The 20,727-nt window shown below is 40.3% G+C and overlaps 1 protein-coding gene across 1 annotated transcript in view; it reads left to right on the top strand.

Annotated features, from left to right (window-relative positions):
• Positions 1-11,752, top strand: part of BARD1 (BRCA1 associated RING domain 1) — a 45,655-nt gene extending 33,903 nt beyond the window's left edge. Inside the window, exons 9-11 of the mRNA XM_086465615.1 lie at positions 141-233; positions 10,393-10,490; positions 11,199-11,752. Of these exons, the coding sequence (XP_086321741.1) occupies positions 141-233; positions 10,393-10,490; positions 11,199-11,546 (539 nt within the window). The 3' untranslated portion in view covers positions 11,547-11,752. The remainder of the gene's footprint in view (positions 1-140; positions 234-10,392; positions 10,491-11,198) is intronic.
• The last annotated feature ends 8,975 nt before the right edge of the window (positions 11,753-20,727 follow it).

The raw sequence follows: 20,727 nt of genomic DNA, 5'->3' as shown, positions 1-20,727 counted from the left end.
TTGCATATTTGTGCTGGAAAGAGTGGTTGATAAATTATTATAGTCTGTTTATTCTTTAAATGGTGATTGGTTGTTTTTCAGCCAAGCATGGTTCTGATTTTTATGTGCTTTTAGTTTTACTGATGTAATCTTTCTCCTAGTAACTCATCTTGTTATCCCCGATGTTCCAATGCTAAGTTCTGTCAAATATATGATGGCTATTCTGACTGGATGTTGGGTCCTCAAGTTTGAATGTAAGTATTAAATTTATGGGATTATTTTGGCTTTTTAACCATAAATTGTAGATGGGATTCCAGAGAAAACTTTCTTTGTCAACAACTGCCCTAATATCAATGCTAGCTTAACATAAAGTGTGAGGGTTTTGATTTTTTTTACTCTCCTGAATGACAAGAGCTTTAATTAAATACAACTACTCCCTCCTTGGCACATGTGTGCATTTCATTATTAGATGTATTAGGTAGGTCATACCCTGAGTATCAGTGGGGAGTGAATTTGTTCATTGCCACATTGAGGGTGATTTGGAAGATTATAGAAAATATCCTGGGAGAGGAGGAAGGAATTATTAAATTCTGGATTTGTTATTAGCAGCTTCCATTGAAATTGATAGGAAACTTTTGCTTGCTTGGAATATGTGATCAAGGCCTGGAGGAAGGTAAGGTGTTGCCTATTGACATATAAGCTAAGGTCTGTTGAAGGTTATAACTTCTAACCAAAGTGAAGCTGTCAGCTGATCGTAACCCCTGTTTGTACTACCCACTAAAGTTCTCTGTTAAGAAAGTTGTCAGGCTTTATGCCATTACAGGCTCAGGCAGATCAAATGTGTACGTAACTTTTGAGACCCGTTTCTGCGCATAGAGGCCTGAAGGCTGGAGTGTTCTTCAAGAAAAATAGTAACCTCTGAGGAAAGATGACTTTCATTGTGTCCCCTCAGCATCCAAGTAGCTGTTTGATGTCATCTTTCATGGAATCTGTAATTAGTTTTTATACAGTGCGTGCTTTGCCATCCAGCTGTTCTGTGGATTTACACCCCAAATTCTCATTTTTATTTATTCTTTCTAATGTATTTCTTATTTACAGTAGCTGTAAAAGCCAGCTTCTTCCCCTTGACCTCTATATGGCTAAGTCCTTTTAGCTAGTAAGTACACTACAAATCAGTTAATTATCCATGGAAAACTCTCAGACAAATTTCATTCCAGTTTTCTACTGTGTGACTAAACGTCAGAATATGAGGATTCTTTAATGGTCTAAATTTTCCAGTCACTAATGTTTATGAAGGCACTGCTTAAGGTTTCGAAAGCTGCATACTGGTTTTTCAAATAAAGCACGTGATCAGACTCTTTAAACATTGGACTCTTTTTTTTTTTCTCAGTGTATGTTGGCTTCCAGATAGTCAGTGCATTTGTTCCATGCTTTTTTAAAGGGATGTGGCATTACTGTCCCCTCAAATGTTTTCTGCAACACCTGCAATGGCTTCTGTTCGTGGCCTTATAAGCATTTGCAGAAAGAAAACGTTATGTTGCCTTTGTACTGTGATTTTTGCAAACAGGAGTAGCTTGTTGCATATGTAACATTGGAGAAACAACTGTTTATGCTTAAGCAAGCAGATGGATTTAATAACCTCTGGACACTTTGATAAGCGGAAGGGAGATAGTTTCCTGTTTGGAAATAGGGATGCAGCAGGAAACTCAGAAGGCCTAGAAGGGATGTTTAGGTTGTGTAATTGCAAAGGGTGCGGGTGGGTGCTCTGGAACAGTACCCTGTTTAACTAAGACAGTAATCTTTCTGTGGTGAATCACTTTGCAGTTCCTGGCTTCACTCGGTTCAGGAGGTCTGCAAACCTATTATATGTGCTAGGGTGGTTTTCCTTTACTTCATTTTCTCTTCTTGCTAGTCAGATGCTTAGAAAAATTCAGCTGAGTGGTAGGGAGATTTAATTAGTGAGACCTGAGTTTAAATCTTTGTGGAAGAACTTTTATACTTAGAAGTGATTGGAAAAGAAAAAATAAATAATGTTGGGTTTATTCAGGGAATATTTTCATATTTTCATGTTTGCAGCTGAGTTTTATGATGTTAGTACTGATTAGTACAATCCTGACTGCTAATGCTCCCAGCTTAGTAAGCAACATACTACTTAAAAGCGAGTGATTCTCCTGCCTAGTGGGAAATGTTAGTAATAACTCATGGGGTCTGATGCAGCTAAGTGCCTATAATTAACAGCACCACTCCATCTGTTCCCACCAGTCTGTTATTGGTCTTCTTCAGAGCCTTTACAAGTTCAAGATTGTTATAACAAATAATGGGACTCCTGCTGATGGAACATTTGTCTAGGAAAAAAGTCTTTGCTTTTCTTTTCCATAATTTCTCTTTATCGTGGCTTTTTGACTTCTATTTGGATAAGTTACCTTAAATGTGATGCAAATAAACTTCCAAAAGTATGTGCATATTCTGGCTTACTTCAATTTATTTGCAGTGGCTTTGACAGAAGGAGTTGCTTGTAGTTCAGTGTTCTAAACTGTTCACTTAAAGTAAATTCATGTTCAAAAACTTCACTGAAATATTTGAAAAAACAAAGCTCAGTGTAGTACTTCATGAAATGCTGACTATGCACAAGTGAGCACTTGGATATTTTTTTACTACAACGTAAGCTGCATTTGACTATTTCTAAAGTTATATTTATAGCCTACATGTAATTATACCACTTTTTAAAAAAACATATGCTTGTAAAAAACAGTATTTCATTTGAGGGTGTATTTCTTATGCTGTCTTCTGTTATAGCAGGCTTTCAAGCTGTATTTCTCTAATAGAAAGCAATTTTCTTTTCTTGTATAGCTCTATGGTGTTTCCATTTACATGTGTCTATACAGACAGATATAGTATCCGTTAGTATCAGAGGTAATGTGGAATTTTCCAGCAGAGTTTGAGCTAAATGTAAGGCCTTTAAGTATTAGAGAGCTAAGATTTAACTGTGTATCTTCAGTTTTGGAGTTCCCTTTTGTTTTCAGGTAGAAGACTAGGATGAAAGGATGTCACCACTGAGCAATATTAGGTCTTCACAGAAGAAAAATTTCACCTTACTTATTGCAGTTCTGTGTTTTCCCTATATAATACACTGTCAGCAATATATCCACTTTCAAAGCAGCACAGAATTCAGCTGAGACACTGTTGTCACTGTGCTCCTTGCCCTTGGCCATATCTTTCATTGGTTTCATTATTTTATTGCCTTCATTATTTCTGGGACGGTAATAGGCCACAAAGTATCATATCGTTATTTTTCTGGAAGTAGGCTGAGACAAAGGTTTGAGTATCACTGTATTTTCTCTATGCTTTTTGCGGGGCATAGAATAGTGTAATTAAAACCAGCAGAAGTCTTTAATAGCTTTTCAGATTGTTTTTTTTTCTTAAACTGATTGTCATCTGTTAAAGCAGGGGATGAAAAATTATCTTGGTAGTGATATGCATTGAAACAAGCTTGTGTCAGTCTTTGCAGCAAAGTATCTGGCAGAATTCTAAGCATCTGATTGCTTATTCCTTCATTTGTTTTGCTTACCTGGAGCAGCAGCCGTGATTCAGCTCTGTTTAAAAGAATGCAAAAAACCCCTGCTTTTTCTGTAAGGACTCAGAATAACTGGGAATTGACTGGAAGAGCTGGGGGATTGCATGACTGACATTTCAAGGCAAAAACATCTTTGAATATCTTGGAGCAATATGCCCATCCTTGTTTAGGATATTAGACAAGGGAAGTGCAAAGCTGTTTGAACTGACTGCTGCTCAGGCTGGACTGTCTGTGCATAAACATCTTCTAGATAACAGGCTGATACTCAGTAAAGCCATCCCTCTTTAAAACAGCTCAAAACTTTTGATCACTGGAGTTTCATGCTTGTTCTGCAGTTGGAGACTTCAACTGCCTCCTTCTACAAAAGGACTCACGGGTCTGTGGGAGGTGGTAGGAATACCTAATGTGCCTATGCATGTTCTAGTTGTACTGGTGGTACAGCTGAGGGGAAGGTTTCACATTAACAGGGTCTGAACTTCAGCACTCCCACAGTGTCTGCACCTTCTGGAAAGGAGGAGGGAACAGTTTTTCTTCCAAGTTGGCACAGATTTAAACTGTGAATCTGCTGGGGTTTGCAGAGAAGAAAATGGGGTTGAGAATGTCTTAAATGTGGTGTTTGCCTTTGCAGAGCTAGGAAGTGGGCTGGTTTGAAATAAGGTCTAGAGGAAAAGGAAACCATGTTTCCACTGCTTCCTCTGTTCTGTGTCTGCCAGATAGTCAGTTTTTCATATTTAGAGAGTCCTTTTGCTCTAATTCACTTTTGGTTTGAAGAAAACATTGCATTAAGGAAGCCCATAGTAATGAAAAGGATGGTAAATGTTACCTCATTCATTTAAAAGCATGTGACCAGATCTGAGGATGAGCACTCCCAGTGGAATTTAACCTGACCTCTGCACTTTAGGAATAGCTACCTCCAGCTACTTGGATCAGTCTGGAAAATAGCTGTGACAAACAGTGGTTTCTTAAAGAAGACAGGACACTTGAGGGTTGAAGTGAAGTAATGATTTTCAGATTATGTGCTCCTGGCTTCTAGGAATTGATGTTTGAGGACTTCCCAAGCATCTGCTACGTCATGTTTAGTAAATATCACCTGGATTAACTTGTTAATTACCATTCATAAGCAGATTCATTTTAGTCTCTGCAGCACCTTGTGTCATTTCCATGTGTTGCAAAAATGTACTGTTCTTGCTTCACCAAATGATATCTGTACCTCACTCCATGAAAATCTGTGATTCTGAAGTTACTTTAAGCATATTTGAGACAGTATAAAAATTCTTTTCTTTGCTGTAGCAGAGACCAGTAGCACTGTTGATGAAAGCAAATTGAAGCTAGCTGTGCCAGGTTCCCCTAAGGCTTTCTCTCAGTCCAGATTTCTTCCTTTTCTAGAAAAATAACCTCATCAAGCTTTATTCAATCTGCATGTACGTCTTAAAACCCAGTGCAGGCTGAGCTGAGGAATCTTCAGTAGCAATCTCTACTAGATCTTGGATGTGTAGTCTTTTACCGTCTTTGTTGCTATTGTGTATTTCTAAATTACTTTTAGCTGTTCTAAAAGATTTTTGGGACTAACCCCTGCTCTTTGCTTTACTAATACAAATCCAACAAAACTCCGCTAAGGCTAATTGAGTTAGATACCCCTGGGTATCTGTGGGTGATTACAACTTGTTCTTGGCAACCAGTTCTTTTTGTACTTCATGCTGTTTAAGTTGGTTTTGCTGATGCAGTTAGTTTCACTATAAACCAATAAGACTTACATGAATAAGGATTATAGGGCTCTGATCTTAAATTTTTCAAATGATGATTTCTTTTTTTCCAGTACTAGTGGCTGCAGTTCTATCAAAGGTCAATTAATGATACCATTAGGGCATGCACCCTCTTAACCTGCTTGTTCCTTACGTACTGGGGGGTGAGAAGGTAGGGGCAGCTGTTCAGTGAGGTAATAAGGATCAGTGTAAATAGTGATGCTTTACTGATCTTGCTAATGAGGGAAAAACCCTGAGCAGTATTCTCCTTGCCAAATGTGGTGGCATCAAGTTAAAATGCAGTTGTATTAAGCTAAAACCTTTTTCTGCAATATTTTCTAGGGACTTTAATTCAGGCTCGTTTTTTGCTAGAATTTGGTGCAAATGATCTTGTTTATATCTACAAATTGCAGCTGTGAAATCAGCTACTTAAGAGGCTTTTGAACTTCTAGAGTTCTGTATTTCTAGGGAAGAACCTTGCATGACCCCTCTACAGATGCAATCTTGCCCCAGTGCAGCCTTTTCCCAGGCAAGCTTTATTAATGAGTGCTTGCACTCTTGAACTGGGCATTGCAAAACAGCTCTGGTCTATGTGAAATGGAAAAATGCCATTTGCCTTGGTACAAGTCTTACCCTTTTGTGGGTAATTGATCTGACTACTGTGATTAAAGTAGAGGGCCATTAAAGCATAGTTGCAATAATCACTCTCTTTAGGGAAGAGAACATGTTAAATGAATAAACTTGATCAACCTGAAACCTAGAGGGTCCTCAGCTCTTATTGCCAATGGTATCAAGGAATAAATCAAGATTGACTGAGATCCTGAGTAAGTTCAATGGTCTTATTTTATTTTATAACAAATAGACTAGATTTTTAGTCCAGCTTGCCTGTAAAGAATGCACAGACTGCAAATGTGGGAAGGAGAACAATGTAACCCTGTTCTCTACCCTCTCCTAAAATTCCAGGTGTCCTCTGAAAAGTAAGTTTACTTTCCCTTCCATTTTCAGAGAGCTTCTTTAGGGATGTCCTTGTCCTTCGGAGATTCAGTCCTGTTCTGAAATGTATTTTTTTTGCATGAGTACTTAAGATGTCCTTCTCTATTTCAGCAGGGAGGTGCATTGCATTGATGGTGTCTTGATCACTTTTTAATTAGGGTAATAGCAATTCTTTTTTTCAGTCCATTCATTTGCCCAGTGTCTTGGAATCAAGTTCTCGCTGGTGGCTTTTCAATACAGTTCTGAACAAAGGAGAGTCTAAACTCAGGAGTTCTGGGAATCAGTTTAACATGGCTTCTGTTTGAAGTCAAAGGCTGCTATCCTTCTGACTTAAATAGGAGTTCTGTAAGGTCAACAGAGCCTCTGGAAATGTCCCTGTAAAGGTAGCAGTCATACACCGCTGAGTATGGCATGGAATTTTATTTCCTTTTATGTCATCTTAACCAGGATGACACTCAGTTGGAGGGAGAGACTATTAAAAGGGAACTGTCATGTTATCCAGCCACTTACACATGTTAGCAGCTTTAAAATTAATAATGCCTACTTAATAAAGACTTGGGCTTTACTGAGTGAACTCAGCTTAGCACTCAGTTGTCCAAATAAAATCCCTAGCTGAAAAAAAAAAAAAAGGAAAAACAAAAAAAGGAGAAACTTTGGAAGGGCCTACAGTATGCTTTAATCTTCTGTTTCCCTGATCTTCTGTATCCCTACTCTTAAGTCTGAAATTGAGGGGGTTTTGGCACAAGGTTGTCTTGTGGTGGTTCTGCTATCTCACAGAAGAATGATAAAGCTTGTACATGCCTGGTGCTTCCAAATGACACTAACAGAACCAAAGCTGATTACACTGTCTGAGAACCTCACTTAGACTGCTGCATCCAGCTGGAGTCACTACATCTGAAAATGATAATGCAAAATTAGTGATCTAGAAGCAAGTGACTTGACACTGAGTTTTGTGTGGAGAAGGGAAAAAGAGTGGGCCGATAAGAACCTTTTGTTTAGATAAATGTGTAATGAATTAGGTAGAAACACAGCTTGAACCATCTGTCATTTTATCTCAAATATGACAACAGGGGGCTATTTCCCTTCCCCCCCCTCGATTTCTTGTTTTGTTATGGTATGTGAATCTTTTAATTCTTTAATACAAAATCTCTTTTAGTATGCAGGAGTCACTAAAGAAAAATTAGCAACTTGGGAAGAAATTGGTCAGAACAAAGTCTGCAGTTAAAGGATATACTGGTTGGTCTTTATCACTTAAATTATTTTATCTTCCTTCTACTTGGGAAGCCTTCCTCCATGGATAGATAGGTATCCCTTGACTGTTCACCTTAGGGCTGAAAACACCTTGCTCAAACATTGTTTGCTAACAGCATCAGTTTTCTGAATATATGGCTAGGCCATGATTTTGACATGCCATTTGCTCATTTCCTTGTGCCTAAGGCTTATCTTTCACTGTTACTCTGTCTTCTCTCTTTCCAAGTAATACTCTTACTGTGGATTAGATGTGCTCTTGATAGTAAGATTGCTGTGAAGTACGTTGAAGCCTGAAGCCCTGCCTCTTCTGAGTGTGAGGATTCCAATGTCTCTTTTCCCCTATTGCTACCTGTGTATAGACCAAGTGTTAGATGAGACTGCTTGAAATGTTCCTGAGCACAGTAGTTCCAAAAAGCATTTTTTCTTACCTTTCAAATATGACAAGACCCATAAGTCAGAGCTCATAGAAGTTCTGCTTCTACAGCTTGCACAAAAAACAAGTTTGGGAATTGAAAATTTACTGGTTTTCTATCACCAAAAAATGTACAGAGTCTGCCCCACAAAGGGAGAGGCGCGTGTGTAGGCCTAACAGTGTTGCCCCTTAACTTATTTATGTTAAAGGAAAACAACTGGGCACTGAGAACTTCCAGACAGGATAAAAAGCCATGAATGTAATACCTAGCTTTTGTGCCACAAATCTGTTGAGAGAGATCTGAGTTCTGATTCTATCTGGTTAAGAAAAGCTAAAATTGAGAACGCTGATCATGCAGACAAATGATCTGTTTGCATATTTCCTGTTTTTCAAGGAAACAAATGTTTATTTTGTGGTTCGTATAGATATAATGAAAACAGGATGCATGTAGGTGAGTCTCTCTTCTTGCTCTTGGAGGATTGTCATTGTGTGACAACAAACTTTGAGGCACACTGATTCCTTGGAGGACTTGGTGGTATGAAATGGGCAGACATATGTATGCAAACCAGTCATAACCTATTTCACATTTTTTTGCCATAGACATTCCACTGACATTAGTTGCTTTTCATGACTTAATTTTTTTTTTTCCAGGCAAGTAGCAGTACAAAAAGACATTGTAGGCCTTTGTATTCGTTCAGCCTTTCATTACTTTCACATTTGCTCCATTTACTGATGCTGGCACTGGATGCTCAATTTGTGACGTACTCATTGTATGAAAACCTCAGCTCTGTAGTGAAAGTCCTTGAAACTGAGCTTTTGATGGTATTTGAAATAAAACATGCTCTTAATGAATGGATAGTTCTGTTCTTAAGACTAGATGAGACCATTTTCCCTTTATTGTAAGTGGCACACGTTAACATCTGAATTTTCTTGGGAGGAAAGAATAGCCATGTAAGTTAGAGGCAAATTGACACAGGAAGTCTTGCTGAGTTGTGATGATAAAAAATAATGAAATAACTTTTAGATTTATTTTTGAGTTATGAGTACTTTTAAAATAAGATATCAGTATTCATTGCTGTTATCAATACTGAATGTGTAGGCTGTTTTTCTGGAAAACAAATGACTAGGTTGCCCTTCTAGTTTTGTACAAGTTCATGTTAATTTTCCTTGAAAGAATGAACAAGAGCAAATAATCAACCTGATACTTGTACATGGAGGGAGATATATATTGTCCTGGTATTCAGCCAGTTGTGGTTTTCTGTATAGACTTATCTTTTTTTGACGTAAATACATTGGAGGACTTCTAGTAACTAAAATATGAATCCCCATTGTACTTTGAGTTATATGAACTGGTGGTAAATTGCTAACAGTTGGCTTTCAAGACCTGTCTAGGTTGGATACCGTGGCAGCCAATAGATAGGAGTATCTAAGTACCTTTGTCAGTGATAATTCTCTTCATAGTCTTGTGCTTTCTTTTTTAGGCTCAAACCCCCACATTTTACTTCTGATTTTGTTTAGTTTGTGGCTTTTTTAATACTGCGGGTTTCATATTTGCACAGTAGAAATAAGTTGCCTAGATAACAAACGCTGTGCAAGGAGTGAGGTGGTACTTTAAAAGTTACAACCCTGACAACATTCAAAATCCTCGTGGAACAGTTTTCAAAATCAGCTTTGCAAACTTTCTTTCTTGGGTAATTTTTATTAACGAGTACAATGTAGGTGCAGGCAAAATGTTCCATCCTTGAATGGGTGACCACAGCAATTTGTCTTTCCAAAGTGAGGTCAGGTAGTAAGTTTAACTGATGTTAGCAATACATTAGCATCAGCGCATTTTGTATTGGAAAAGATAACTAGCCTTAAAACAAGGTAAAAACATGTTGACTCTAAAAGACAATCTCATTATGCAGCAGTGGTAACAAAAATGAATGCCACCATTAAACCCTAGCATAAATCTCCAGTTTGTGCTGATCTTAGAGACCTTCAAATCACATCTAATTTGTTATTTGAGGCCATAGCTGTTTGGAAACAGCTTTGTGCTTGCTTTGTAATTGCTCGTTATCAGGCAATTGCTTCCATTTCATGACTGTGGAGTTGGTTCTACATGCTGGCTTTAAGCTTCCAAATGATCAGTGATTTGACATTTGACATTAAGTGGTTGACCTTTAGTGGGTAAGAGGAAAAGCTAATAATTCCTAGTGTTTACAGCACTGATTTTAGTGTGATATTGCTTCTCTCCATCTAACTTGTGTCTTCAACCACCGTTGTAAATTTTTTCAAGTTTAAAGCAAATTCCTAAAGCACACAAGCTTTGGTGCAATATTTTTGCATTGTAGGTAATACTTATAATTTCAGTGCAACTCTTTAGTCCCTAAAATGACATGCAAGCCTCTGCTAGAACATGGGATTTCTAATCTTTGCCTTCCTTATTGTGGTTTTTGCAGGGGTACAAGCCTGTCTACAAACCACAGCACGAGAACAAGAAGAGAAGTACGAAATACAAGGTGGCCCACAAAGAGGACGGCTCAACAGAGAACAGCTGGTGGGTTTTATTGCTTGAGAGAGATTATCTTAATGACCTTTGGTTCGTGTATTTTTGCCCTTTGCCACATGTGCAGTAGATGTAAAATTTTAGTGTGGTCTTGCACAGAAATTTGATTATATGCAAGGTGATCGAAAGAACTACAAACACCCATAAAGCTGTTATTTTTATCTATTAGTGGATGTGTTGCTCTAACCTTGTCAGAGGGAATGCTATATTACCTTCATGGGAAAAGCTGTATGGGACAGGAAGTGATGCTGTTTTGGCTTTTTCTGCTCAGCTTTAGAACCAAGTTGAAATAATCTGAAAGTTAAAAAGAAATGTTTTTGTTGCTTCTTGTTTAAATATAGGGCCACATTTTATTTAACTGGGTTATTTTCTGGTTACTTTCTGGATTACACTGGAGAATTTCATTAACTGTATTGCAACAGTAGCTGTAAGTATTCCTAGCTCCCAGTTCAAACCCTGTTGTGCTGGAAAATATTTAAACATATCTACCCCATAAGCAAGCTTTTCTTAATTGCATTCTTATACTGATGATCTTGCATGTTAAGTAACTGTTCCAGCTTCTAGTGTTGGTTATTTTAAATTGTTGGTTATTTTAAATTGTATTTATTTGTAGGCACTGACTGTTCCTTTCTACTTTTCCCCTGTGTGCTCAGTTGTTAAGTCCTGTATTTACACTTTTTGTTTTTCCCTTCCACTTAGCTGCCCAAGTTGTTTGATGGATGCTACTTTTATTTTTTGGGATCTTTCAAATGTCACCAGAAAAGTGATCTTGTGGAGCTGGTCAAAGCAGCAGGAGGACAAATTCTGGTTAGGCAGCCAAAACCAGACAGTGATGTGACACAGACAATCAACACGGTGGCATACCATGCAGAATCTACTTCTGACCAGAGATTTTGCACTCAATATGTAATCTATGATGTGGCTTCTAAATTCAGGCCGAAGAAAATTCGTCAGGGCAAAGTCTGGATGGCCCCCTCCAGCTGGCTTATAGACTGTGTGATGTCATTTCAGCTCCTGCCTGTAAAAATGAATATCAATGTCTCATGAGCAAGGTTGTAAAATGTGGTGAATCTTGAGCTGTTGGAACACTCTGGTAAACACTGGTCTGAAGCTGTGTTTATATTTTGCACTTAGAAATACAGAAGAGCTGATATGCTGGAATGAATGAACTTACAATGGAGGAGAGAGGGAAGTATACTGCACTGAAAAATGTGCATTGGGTTATTTAGTATGCTTAATTTTTGCATTTAACTGTAATAATCACTGACACTTTGTAACTAAAAGTTTGCAAAATGAAACCTTTTGCATTCCTGATTTAAACCAGCCCTTTGTAGGTGATAGAGCATGACCCTGTTTATTTTGTGTTTAATATCCATTGACGGGGAACTGTATCTGTCAAGATTTCCCAGCCAGGCCAGAATTTGTATGTTATAAAAAAAGACACTGTATTTCAACATAGTTATTTGCCTGTGTAGACATCTCTTCTGTCAGATGGCATGTGATATTTCTTACAGCTGAATTTTGCAGGAAATTCTTCGCATGGGATAAGCCTTCTAGAAATTAAAGTAGAACTAATGGCCTGAATTCATTTGAAAGTAGATGATTTTGAGAAAGCTACCTTTAAAAATCTTGGTCTAAAATTCCTTATTTGTTGCAAGAGTAATGCTTTATTCACTTCTGTTGTCTTTCATGCTTGAAAATTTGTAACTCAAATTAGATTCTATTTTCTGAAGGTTTTTAAGCATCAGGTTCCTTATTACTGTAATCAGATATTTCTTCAAGTATGTGTGGTTGCAATCATGGTAACTAATGGAAAAAATTAATGATCGTGAAAAAATTATGCCTCACTTTGCACAATTGTACTTAATCTTAGCTGGCTATGTTGGAGCGATATTTGATTCTTATTTATGACAATATTTCTCATAACTGATCATAAGTTATTGTCACAATGTTACGTCCTCACTCTGTGCTCTCATGTTATGTCTTGCATCTCTTGTGTTGCCTTAAATTTGTGAATTCATAATTTAAAAATGGTGTCCTGTAATAATATCTAATGAGAATGATGGTTGTGGGATAAAACAAAGTTTCTTGTGTTTGATTTTTTTTGTCTTGCTTGTAATAATAAAAGTTCTGGTGCCAGTAAGTTTGGAGTATCTTATTGCATGAGCTTTGCTGCAGAATAAGTATATAGTCTGTGTACTCAACAGGTAAATGGAAATGTAAGTGCTTTGCTCTGAAGACAGCTTATCCATCTGCAGGAGCAGCTCTTCAGTGTCAGAGTTGTTTTCTGTAACCATTGCAAATTTTCAATATGCTCTGTAGAACTTAGATCTGTAGAGTTCAGGTAAAACAGGCAGAGTTTTCCATAGCATCTGCTAGACTTCAGCAGCTGGAGTATCTTGATCTATTGCTTATGCTAGGCTGAGTCATTGCTCTTCACTAAATGCAGTTCTCAAGTACCTGCATGTCTCTGAGCCAGCAAAAATGCAAGGCTCATTAATAAATGGAACAACCTGTGGGATTAATACGTTTGGGGTTTTTGTGCAGATAAACACTGGCAGCAAATACGGTACTGAGTTGATCCAGTGTGGACTTGGTCATTTATTTTAAGTTTAGCATGTTTTATCTTGGCATTTCATAGCACATCAATATACCTAATGCAGTATTCTTTGCAAAAGTAGCAGTGACTCTCCTCAACATTTTTAAGAATGGAACATTTCTGCCATGTACCAGGAAGAAATTTGGTGCATCAGTTAGCCTGTTCTGTGTCCTAGAGACAGCAGACTTACAGATTTTTAAGAGCCACTGTTCCTTGGCAACTGAAAAGAAACTGTTAGAAAATTGCCATCAGTTTATTTTTTTGTCATACTGAACTCTTCCTAAGGTCCTTTGAATGAAGTTGTGTTTTCAAGCAGAGTTACTATCAAATCACATTAAGATCCCTCCTTATCACACTGAGGAGTGACTCTTACCCTTCTCATTGAAGCATACTCAAGATTAACTCTGGCCTGTCTCCTTCAGGAGTTCAGATTTTGAGTGTGACCAACTCACATGACTTCTGTGCTCACAGAGCTGCAGTGAGCAGACTTTGCCAGAACTGCAACAGGTGTCAAACACTAATGAAGTGATAGGTAAACACACAAAGGTAGAGGTTAGTGACACAGACCCTGCTTAACTCACTCTTGCTAATCATTAAAAAGCAGATGGATAGCACTTGATGAAATGTGTCTAAAAACCATCTTGTAGTAAGGATAAGTCAAGTCCCTTAATCCATTGGATGAATTTTGACTCATGAAAGCAAGGTTATACAATCCTGAGGCATGTGCCAACGGGTATGTAGGGATCATTTCTCACTGTCTGTTCTACTCCAAAAACAAGGGTGCATTAAAGGAAGCTAGAAGGAGGCAGGCTTGAAATAGAAGTATTTCAAGCAGCATGTGTGGACTTGCAGCACTGACAGTCGTAGCCTGGTTTGGGTGCTCCGTGTTTTGGCATAGTCTGAAACACAAAGTAGATGAGTTCCTCAAAATCGGGTAAAAGTTAGTAAAGAACCTTAGCTATAACATGAATTTCTATTAGTATTCTCATGCTAAAGTGTGTATACTTAATGTGTGTTGATGATGGGGGCAACTGAAGAGGTAAAAGTCCAAGACTTGCATTCTGGATTATAGATGTTTTTACTAATCTTGTATTTATACCTCAACAGTGCTGTGAATCTTAGGCTAATGATTTTCAGGCAGCTTCCCTTGAAATTTATCTGTTTATCTTGTTATGAATTAGCTTATCTGGGACACCTGATAACACCTTCAGTGGTGATATCTGGGGTTCAGTGGTATCAGTTTAACATCACTAATAGTTAATAGAAGACAATATTTTTAATAAACACTGCATATTCTCTTTGGCTATGGTCTAAGACAGAATGTAGGAAGCCTGGACAGTCGGTTTGTTTGCTTTCTGTTGTTGTTTGGGGGGGGGGGGCGTTGTGTGTGTTTGTGTGTGTATTGAAGTGAAAGCTGTTTGAGAGTATGGAGGTTGCTTCTTTGCATCAGTGTCCTGGGTAGATCCCAGGGAATGTAGTCATAAAATAGCTCATACTTTTGGCTATTTCTACCTCTATTTGGTTAACTTGTTTTCAAAGATCTCACAGGGTTTTATTATCCCTAAACCATCAACAATTCTCTTTGGACTTTATTCCTCTGGCTATAAAATAAAATCTATTCTGTGTTGCTGAGCACTGAGGATTCATTGGTTGGTTGAGATACACAGAAGTGACTTTTCTGAGGTAGAAGCAAGTGGCCCACAAAAAGCTTATCAGAGCAATGCATGAGAGCTGGATGTTGCATTGTTTCTGCAAGTGTTTCAGGGAAACAGCAGGCAAATTAGTAGTACTAAACAGTGGTAGCTGATTTTGCTCTCTAATTAGAATGGGTGTGCCTGGGAGGTTCTCAGGGTCTGTCATCTCACAGTCCTCTTCCAAATGGATACCAAGCATGGGAGGGTCCAAAGACTTGCATCTCTAATAGCAAGGTGTCAGCAAATGCTTCGCCCCACTGGCTTCTACACAGCCTTTGTTAGGCTTTAGTCCATCTCTTCTACTCTATCTTAAGGGTCTGAGCTGAGGTTGGACCTGACTAGCTGTACAGGACCCAACACACAGTTCTCTGTGATCAGCCTGGGCAAGGCTCCCAGAAGGATCAAGAGCGCTTGAAGAGAAATAATTCAAGGAAGGGAATAATCTAGGCAGGGAATTTAAGCTGGTTGTATTCTCTGCCTCGGTCCAGTGTCTTAAGACTGAACTTAATTTGGAGCAGTTACTTTATTCTGCAGTCTTCCAGCAGGTCAGCACTTTGGCTAATGAAACTCTTGCAAATATTCTGCTCAGGACAAAAATGTCTGTATGGAAGCCACAGACTGTTGTAAAGCTGCATGTCAATGTGTATTATTTGGGGAAAACACATAAACGTAGGGAATCATCTGGTCTCTCTGCCTGTGCTTTCTGTGCTGCTTCCAATTTGTGTGGGCTAGCTTTCCTGTCAGGGTGGTAGAGGGAAGGGGGAAAAAAAAATCCGTTTATAGCTGCCAGCACTGCAGTGCCAACAGAGCTGCTGGGCAGGAGCGTCTGTTCTGGCCTGTCTCCTGGATCAGCTGAGCCGCTGGCGAAGTCTAGATAGCAGTGGCTTGGGGGTCTTGTTGAGGACAGGTCTATGAAACAAGCTTTTCTTTTTCCTTCTTAAGCTCTTTTGTACTTCAGAACTAGAGGATCACCTATTTTTGCTCTTGGAAATTGCGTGAATTTGATGTCAGATTAATTGGTATTAACCAGTTTGGCCCCATGTCCTTTTTCTGACTTTCTCCCACCCTTTGCAAGAAAAAGCAGTTTGATGGAAAGGTTTGAATCTTTCTCTCTGATACCAAAGGGGACTGCGCTGTGCTGCAAGAGCCAACAAAGCAGGCTTAAATATCAGTTTAAAGACTACAGAAAGAGGTCTTTGGACAGCCAGGTATTATTGGCTAGGAAATGGGGAGTAGTGTCTCGGATAGAACAAATGAAGATTCAGCTGATTTTAATAGCAGTGCAGCATGTTCTGTCTTTTTAGACTTGTTTGATTTAAATTAACGGTAGTTTAACTAGTGTTAAATTGCCATTAAAAGCAGAAGAACATTTTGTATATAATCAGATGGGGGAAGGGGGGGAAGGTTCCCACCTTTCTTTTTTTCTCCTATGGAGAAGATGCATTTTCTGTGCTTCCATTTAATCCATGACAGGAGGATGGGTCTGATGAAGTAGCAGAGAACTATCAGCTCCCTCTGCGTGTTTGAGACACTGGTGTCATTCACCCAGCAAAGATGCTGAGGCAGTGACAGGCAACAGGATGGCTGGTGCCCACAGCTTTGTTATGCAGTAGGGGCTGCCGTGTCTTGCTCCGGTGGGTGTTGGAAGCATTGTACACCACAGCTGGGAGAAGCTCACCATGCAGTGCCACAGTTAGCTGCATTACAATGTCTGCCCTGGATGTCTGTTTAAAAAGCAGAGAGGTTTCTTCCCTGATGGGCACAGCTCTAAACCACAGCAGTCCTTACTTGGGTGTGAGTTCACTTCAGGGCTACGTGAGCGTGCTGCGGTGAGGGCTGCACAAGAATGAGCGGTACTTACCTTCACAAGCCCATAAGCAAAAGAGATAACACAGTGAGAATGCGGTTAAAACGTGTTAAAAAAATGCAATGTCTTGCTCAGCTTGGCAAACTGATAAAAATGTACTTATTTCTTCAGCTAGTGTGGAGCTGGGTTAGTTTCCTGCTAGTTTAGCAAACTACTAACTCTCAGAGGAGTCAAAAAAGGATTTGATGGGGGGGAGTAGGTGTGAGGCTGCTTATTCTGGCAGTGATCAGCTGGGGCTCAGTTGTGACACGAAGGGCTCCGAAGTGAGGTTTTTTCCCCATTGCTGTACACACTTGTGCACTCCACCTCCCCCTGAGGGGGTCCCAGTCTCTCTGTGGGGTTTGTACTGGGTGCTAGCGGCAGCCTGACAAGGGAAATGGTTCTCCCCTGCTCCATTGGAAGGGTCAGCTTTGACAGCTGGTGCCAGGGGAAATCCAGATCAGCTATAGTTTGGTTCCAGGTGGAATTCATAGTCTCTAGCAAAATCTAACTTTCTTTTCTGCAGCATAAAAGTTCTGAAGGAACACTTAAAAAAAAATAATGTGGGGGGGGCTTTTAATTGGATTAAATATTATTATGGATAATGCAATCAATGCTGTATTGATTGCATTAGCCACAATAATGTTTAATTCAGTAAGTCTGCAGTGCTGGATCTTTTTCTTCCCCTGTGTTTATTTTATGCTGGGCAGCAATGTAATGCCCGTACGCTCTGCCCAGCTGTGTCCCCTAGGCCTGTTCTAGGAGAGCAGGAGATGATAGCATGGGCAGAGGGCAAAGCAGCTAGGCTGTGCTCCAGGTTGAAGTCCTTCACGTGCCCTCAGGTTGACTGTAGTCACCTGCGTGGCTGATGTAACCTGGACTCAAAACTGCTACTCTTAGTGGCATAGTTTTTAAAGCCCACACAAATAATATTGCTATTAATGTAAATATTGCCTGTGACTTCCATGTGCTTTGTTTCTGGAGCCTGGGCCTGATGCAATGCTTCATTCCTGCTCTCAGCAGTGGAGTCCGAGCAGCTGCCTCTGTCAAAAAGTGAAGATTTTCTACCCTAAGCTCTCTAATGTGCTTCTGAAGAGGTGCCAGATTCTGGTTTTAAACTCAGCCAAGCTTGAATGATTTTTATCTGTGGTTGTAGGCAGAAGGTTTTTATTAAATTAAAAGTCACACTTTTGTTTAACTGAAAAATCGGAGGCAGATGTTCTCCCCAGCTCAGTTCACTACAGTACAAGCTTTCTGGTCTCTGGTTCTTTGCTTGCTGTGTACCTGTTGAACAAGGTGTGGTAAAAACATCTTGGGAACAGTCTGGAATAAGTATTTGGGGTTTTCTAGTGATGTTTTTCTATGGACTCTTTCAAGACTTTCCACGGACTATTGGCTTCTGGTTTGAGAAAAACTGCTTGATGAAACCAACTTTGACTCAGTGATGAGAGATGGAGAAACTGCTTACCCCAAATTTGAAGTTCCTTGGGTCTATGCAGCAGCATACATCTGTGGCTTAGAAGTGGGGTGTCCCTAGCTAGGTCAGGTCTTGTGAGCTACAGACTTGCTCTCACACCTGTTGCGGGACACCAGATTTGCCCAAGGAGCTGGGTGGATGCTTGGTCACACAGCCTACTCTGCACCCTGGGCCAGAGTAGGATACAACTGGTCCTGCCAGCAAGGCAAGCTTCTAGCAATCTCCGCAGATGCTGAGGATGCTCTCATCAACAGGCAGAGAAAGTAGGGGGAGAAAAAGGGCCAGGATTTGATTTGTTCTTGTTGCATTCCACCTACATTTGTCAAATCCAAGGACAATCCCATAACCTTGCTTTTATTTACTCCTCACAGGGCCTGGGCTTTTCAGCTAACAGTACATGAATGCAAAAAGGACAGGCACAGTGAGCTCAGCTGTGGTCAGCTGTCAGTAGGGACCAGGTTTGAAGACAGCCATACATTTTCACTTGGTTTTGAGCATCTGCAATTTAAACTGGGTTTGGACTGCAAAGACAGATTATGAATGCAAAACAGGGCTTTGAATTTGAAGCTCCAAAATTCATGCATAAAGGAATAAGTGATCAGATGCAGCAGCTCCTGTGTTAAGGTGCTGTGGTTGTGGCATGTGCCATTTGAAAGGCAAGTTATCCACAAGTCAGAAGGCACTACAGTTCCTCTGAAGGCCAGGCGAGGTAGTACGGGCTCTGGATCAATCCCTGGATGGCACCGTAGTGATCTATTAGATTGGAGCTGGCATTTGCACTATAGGCATGAGCAAAGAAGTGACAGAGCGTGGGAAGAAGAAAAGTCTTCACAAACACACAAAGGTTCAAAGACCTCACTCATCTTCTCTCTCCAAACAGCATGCTGTAATCCCATAAAGAAAAAATATGCACCCTGGTGAGGCAGGAGAGCTGGCTCCCTGTTTAAGCAGACAGGGCTCAAGATAGCAGAAGAGGGCCATAGATGAAAGATAACTCTGCTTAGCTCACAGTGCTGTGCTGTTTGGCACCCTAGAGAAAGCCCTGAGGCCAGGAGATTGCAAAGGTGTAAAGAATCTCATCCTGATCCCATTCAAGGTGCAAGCTGCCTTCTGGGTGATGGTGTATGCCCAGTCACACCTACACTTAGTCCTTCAAGGACTTCACATCTGGCTGGAGGAAAGGACAGAAATGACAACCAGAGACCTGAAGCGGTTTCATGGAGAGCTGTGAGGTGAACGAAGTACTGGGAGCTCCAGCACCCAGAGAGAGATTGTTTTCATCCAGGTCCAAGCTCCTGTCCTGGCAGGCACAGGGAGTCCCAGATTGGGGCTGATGGCTTCTGGCTGGCTCCAGCTGGTAAATGAAACTGGACTGTGGTCTCTTCTGTTTTAGGAAGATGGCTGTTAGCTGTGACTGCCAGGGGGGCTAAATCACAATTTTCGTCTGTGCCCGACAGGTGATAAATCTTTGTACATTTTATGATATTTGATCATGGTAGTGAAACACGCCTGAATGCAGCAGGGATAGAGGATATAACCAGCCCTTGGGATGTGTTACGTATTCCCACACCTAATTAGCGCACATTAAGGTAACTATTGAAACTGTCTTTGTGTATTAAATGATAATATTCACTTCTCATGGTCTCATTCTTTCCCCTTTCTCTTCACATCCCTGAAAGAAAAGCACTTAAATGTTATAACTCAGAAGCAGAGCACCCAGCAAGCGAAGAAATCCTCAAATGAAGGCATTTGAGGCTGTTCTGAGTCTTCAATGCAATGGCCACCCCCACCTCTTCTGTTCCTGCTTCACACCAGGCCCAGGCTGCTCCTGGTATTTCTTTCATTTTTCAAAAAGATGGTCTTAAAAACCAGATCTTTTTGTACCTGCGTGGAGGACTGAACAGTAGCTTTCTCTGGGCAGCTATTTCTAGGGTGACACCCCATAGAAGGATGCCTGTGTTTCTCTAGGAAAAAACACCTTCTTGTGGTGTTTCTACAAGTGATGAGGTTCCCATGACAGGCAGGAGCTCAGGCACCCAGCGGCTCGAAATCGTCATTTCGGTGCTGCCCAGGCCAGCACAAGAACTTGGGAAGGAGCTCATGCCCGTACGGAGTGGTGTTGCGCTGCCCATCAGCTGGGCACCCACGGTGAAAGGCTGTGTTGGAGCAAGAAAAGCCATTTCATCTCCCTTACCACAGCCTCCACCAGCACGCTGGCAATGCTTGCATAGGCAGGCAAGCAAAGGAAGAGAAAGATTCTAGAAGCAGCATGTGTGTGGCAATGGAAGAGGTTTATGCAGGTGCTTCAAAGCTCTGCCCTTGGGGTGAGCAACGAAATTCTCCTGCAAAAGGGGCAGCTGCAAAGCTCAGTTTCCAACTCTTCACCTCTCCAGACCCTGTTTTGCAGGTTTTCTCTGCCCAAAGCAAATCAGATAGCTCTTATTAATCACCTTGCACTTGCAGCCACCCTTGCATAGGTCTCTGTTCCTGCCATGCCCACTTCAGATTTTTACAGACTTACTGTGTTATAACATTTACACACCATGGTTCCCAGACATTTCCTTCTAATGGATTTTGCATTAGTAGCTAGTATCGGGAAACCTAGTACCAAA

The sequence above is a fragment of the Leptosomus discolor genome, chromosome 5 (genome assembly GCF_034619465.1).
Source record: "Leptosomus discolor isolate bLepDis1 chromosome 5, bLepDis1.hap2, whole genome shotgun sequence".
NCBI lineage: Eukaryota > Metazoa > Chordata > Aves > Leptosomiformes > Leptosomidae > Leptosomus > Leptosomus discolor.
The sequence above is the reverse complement of the archived record's forward strand: the minus strand, read 5'-3'. Positions and strand labels throughout refer to the sequence as shown.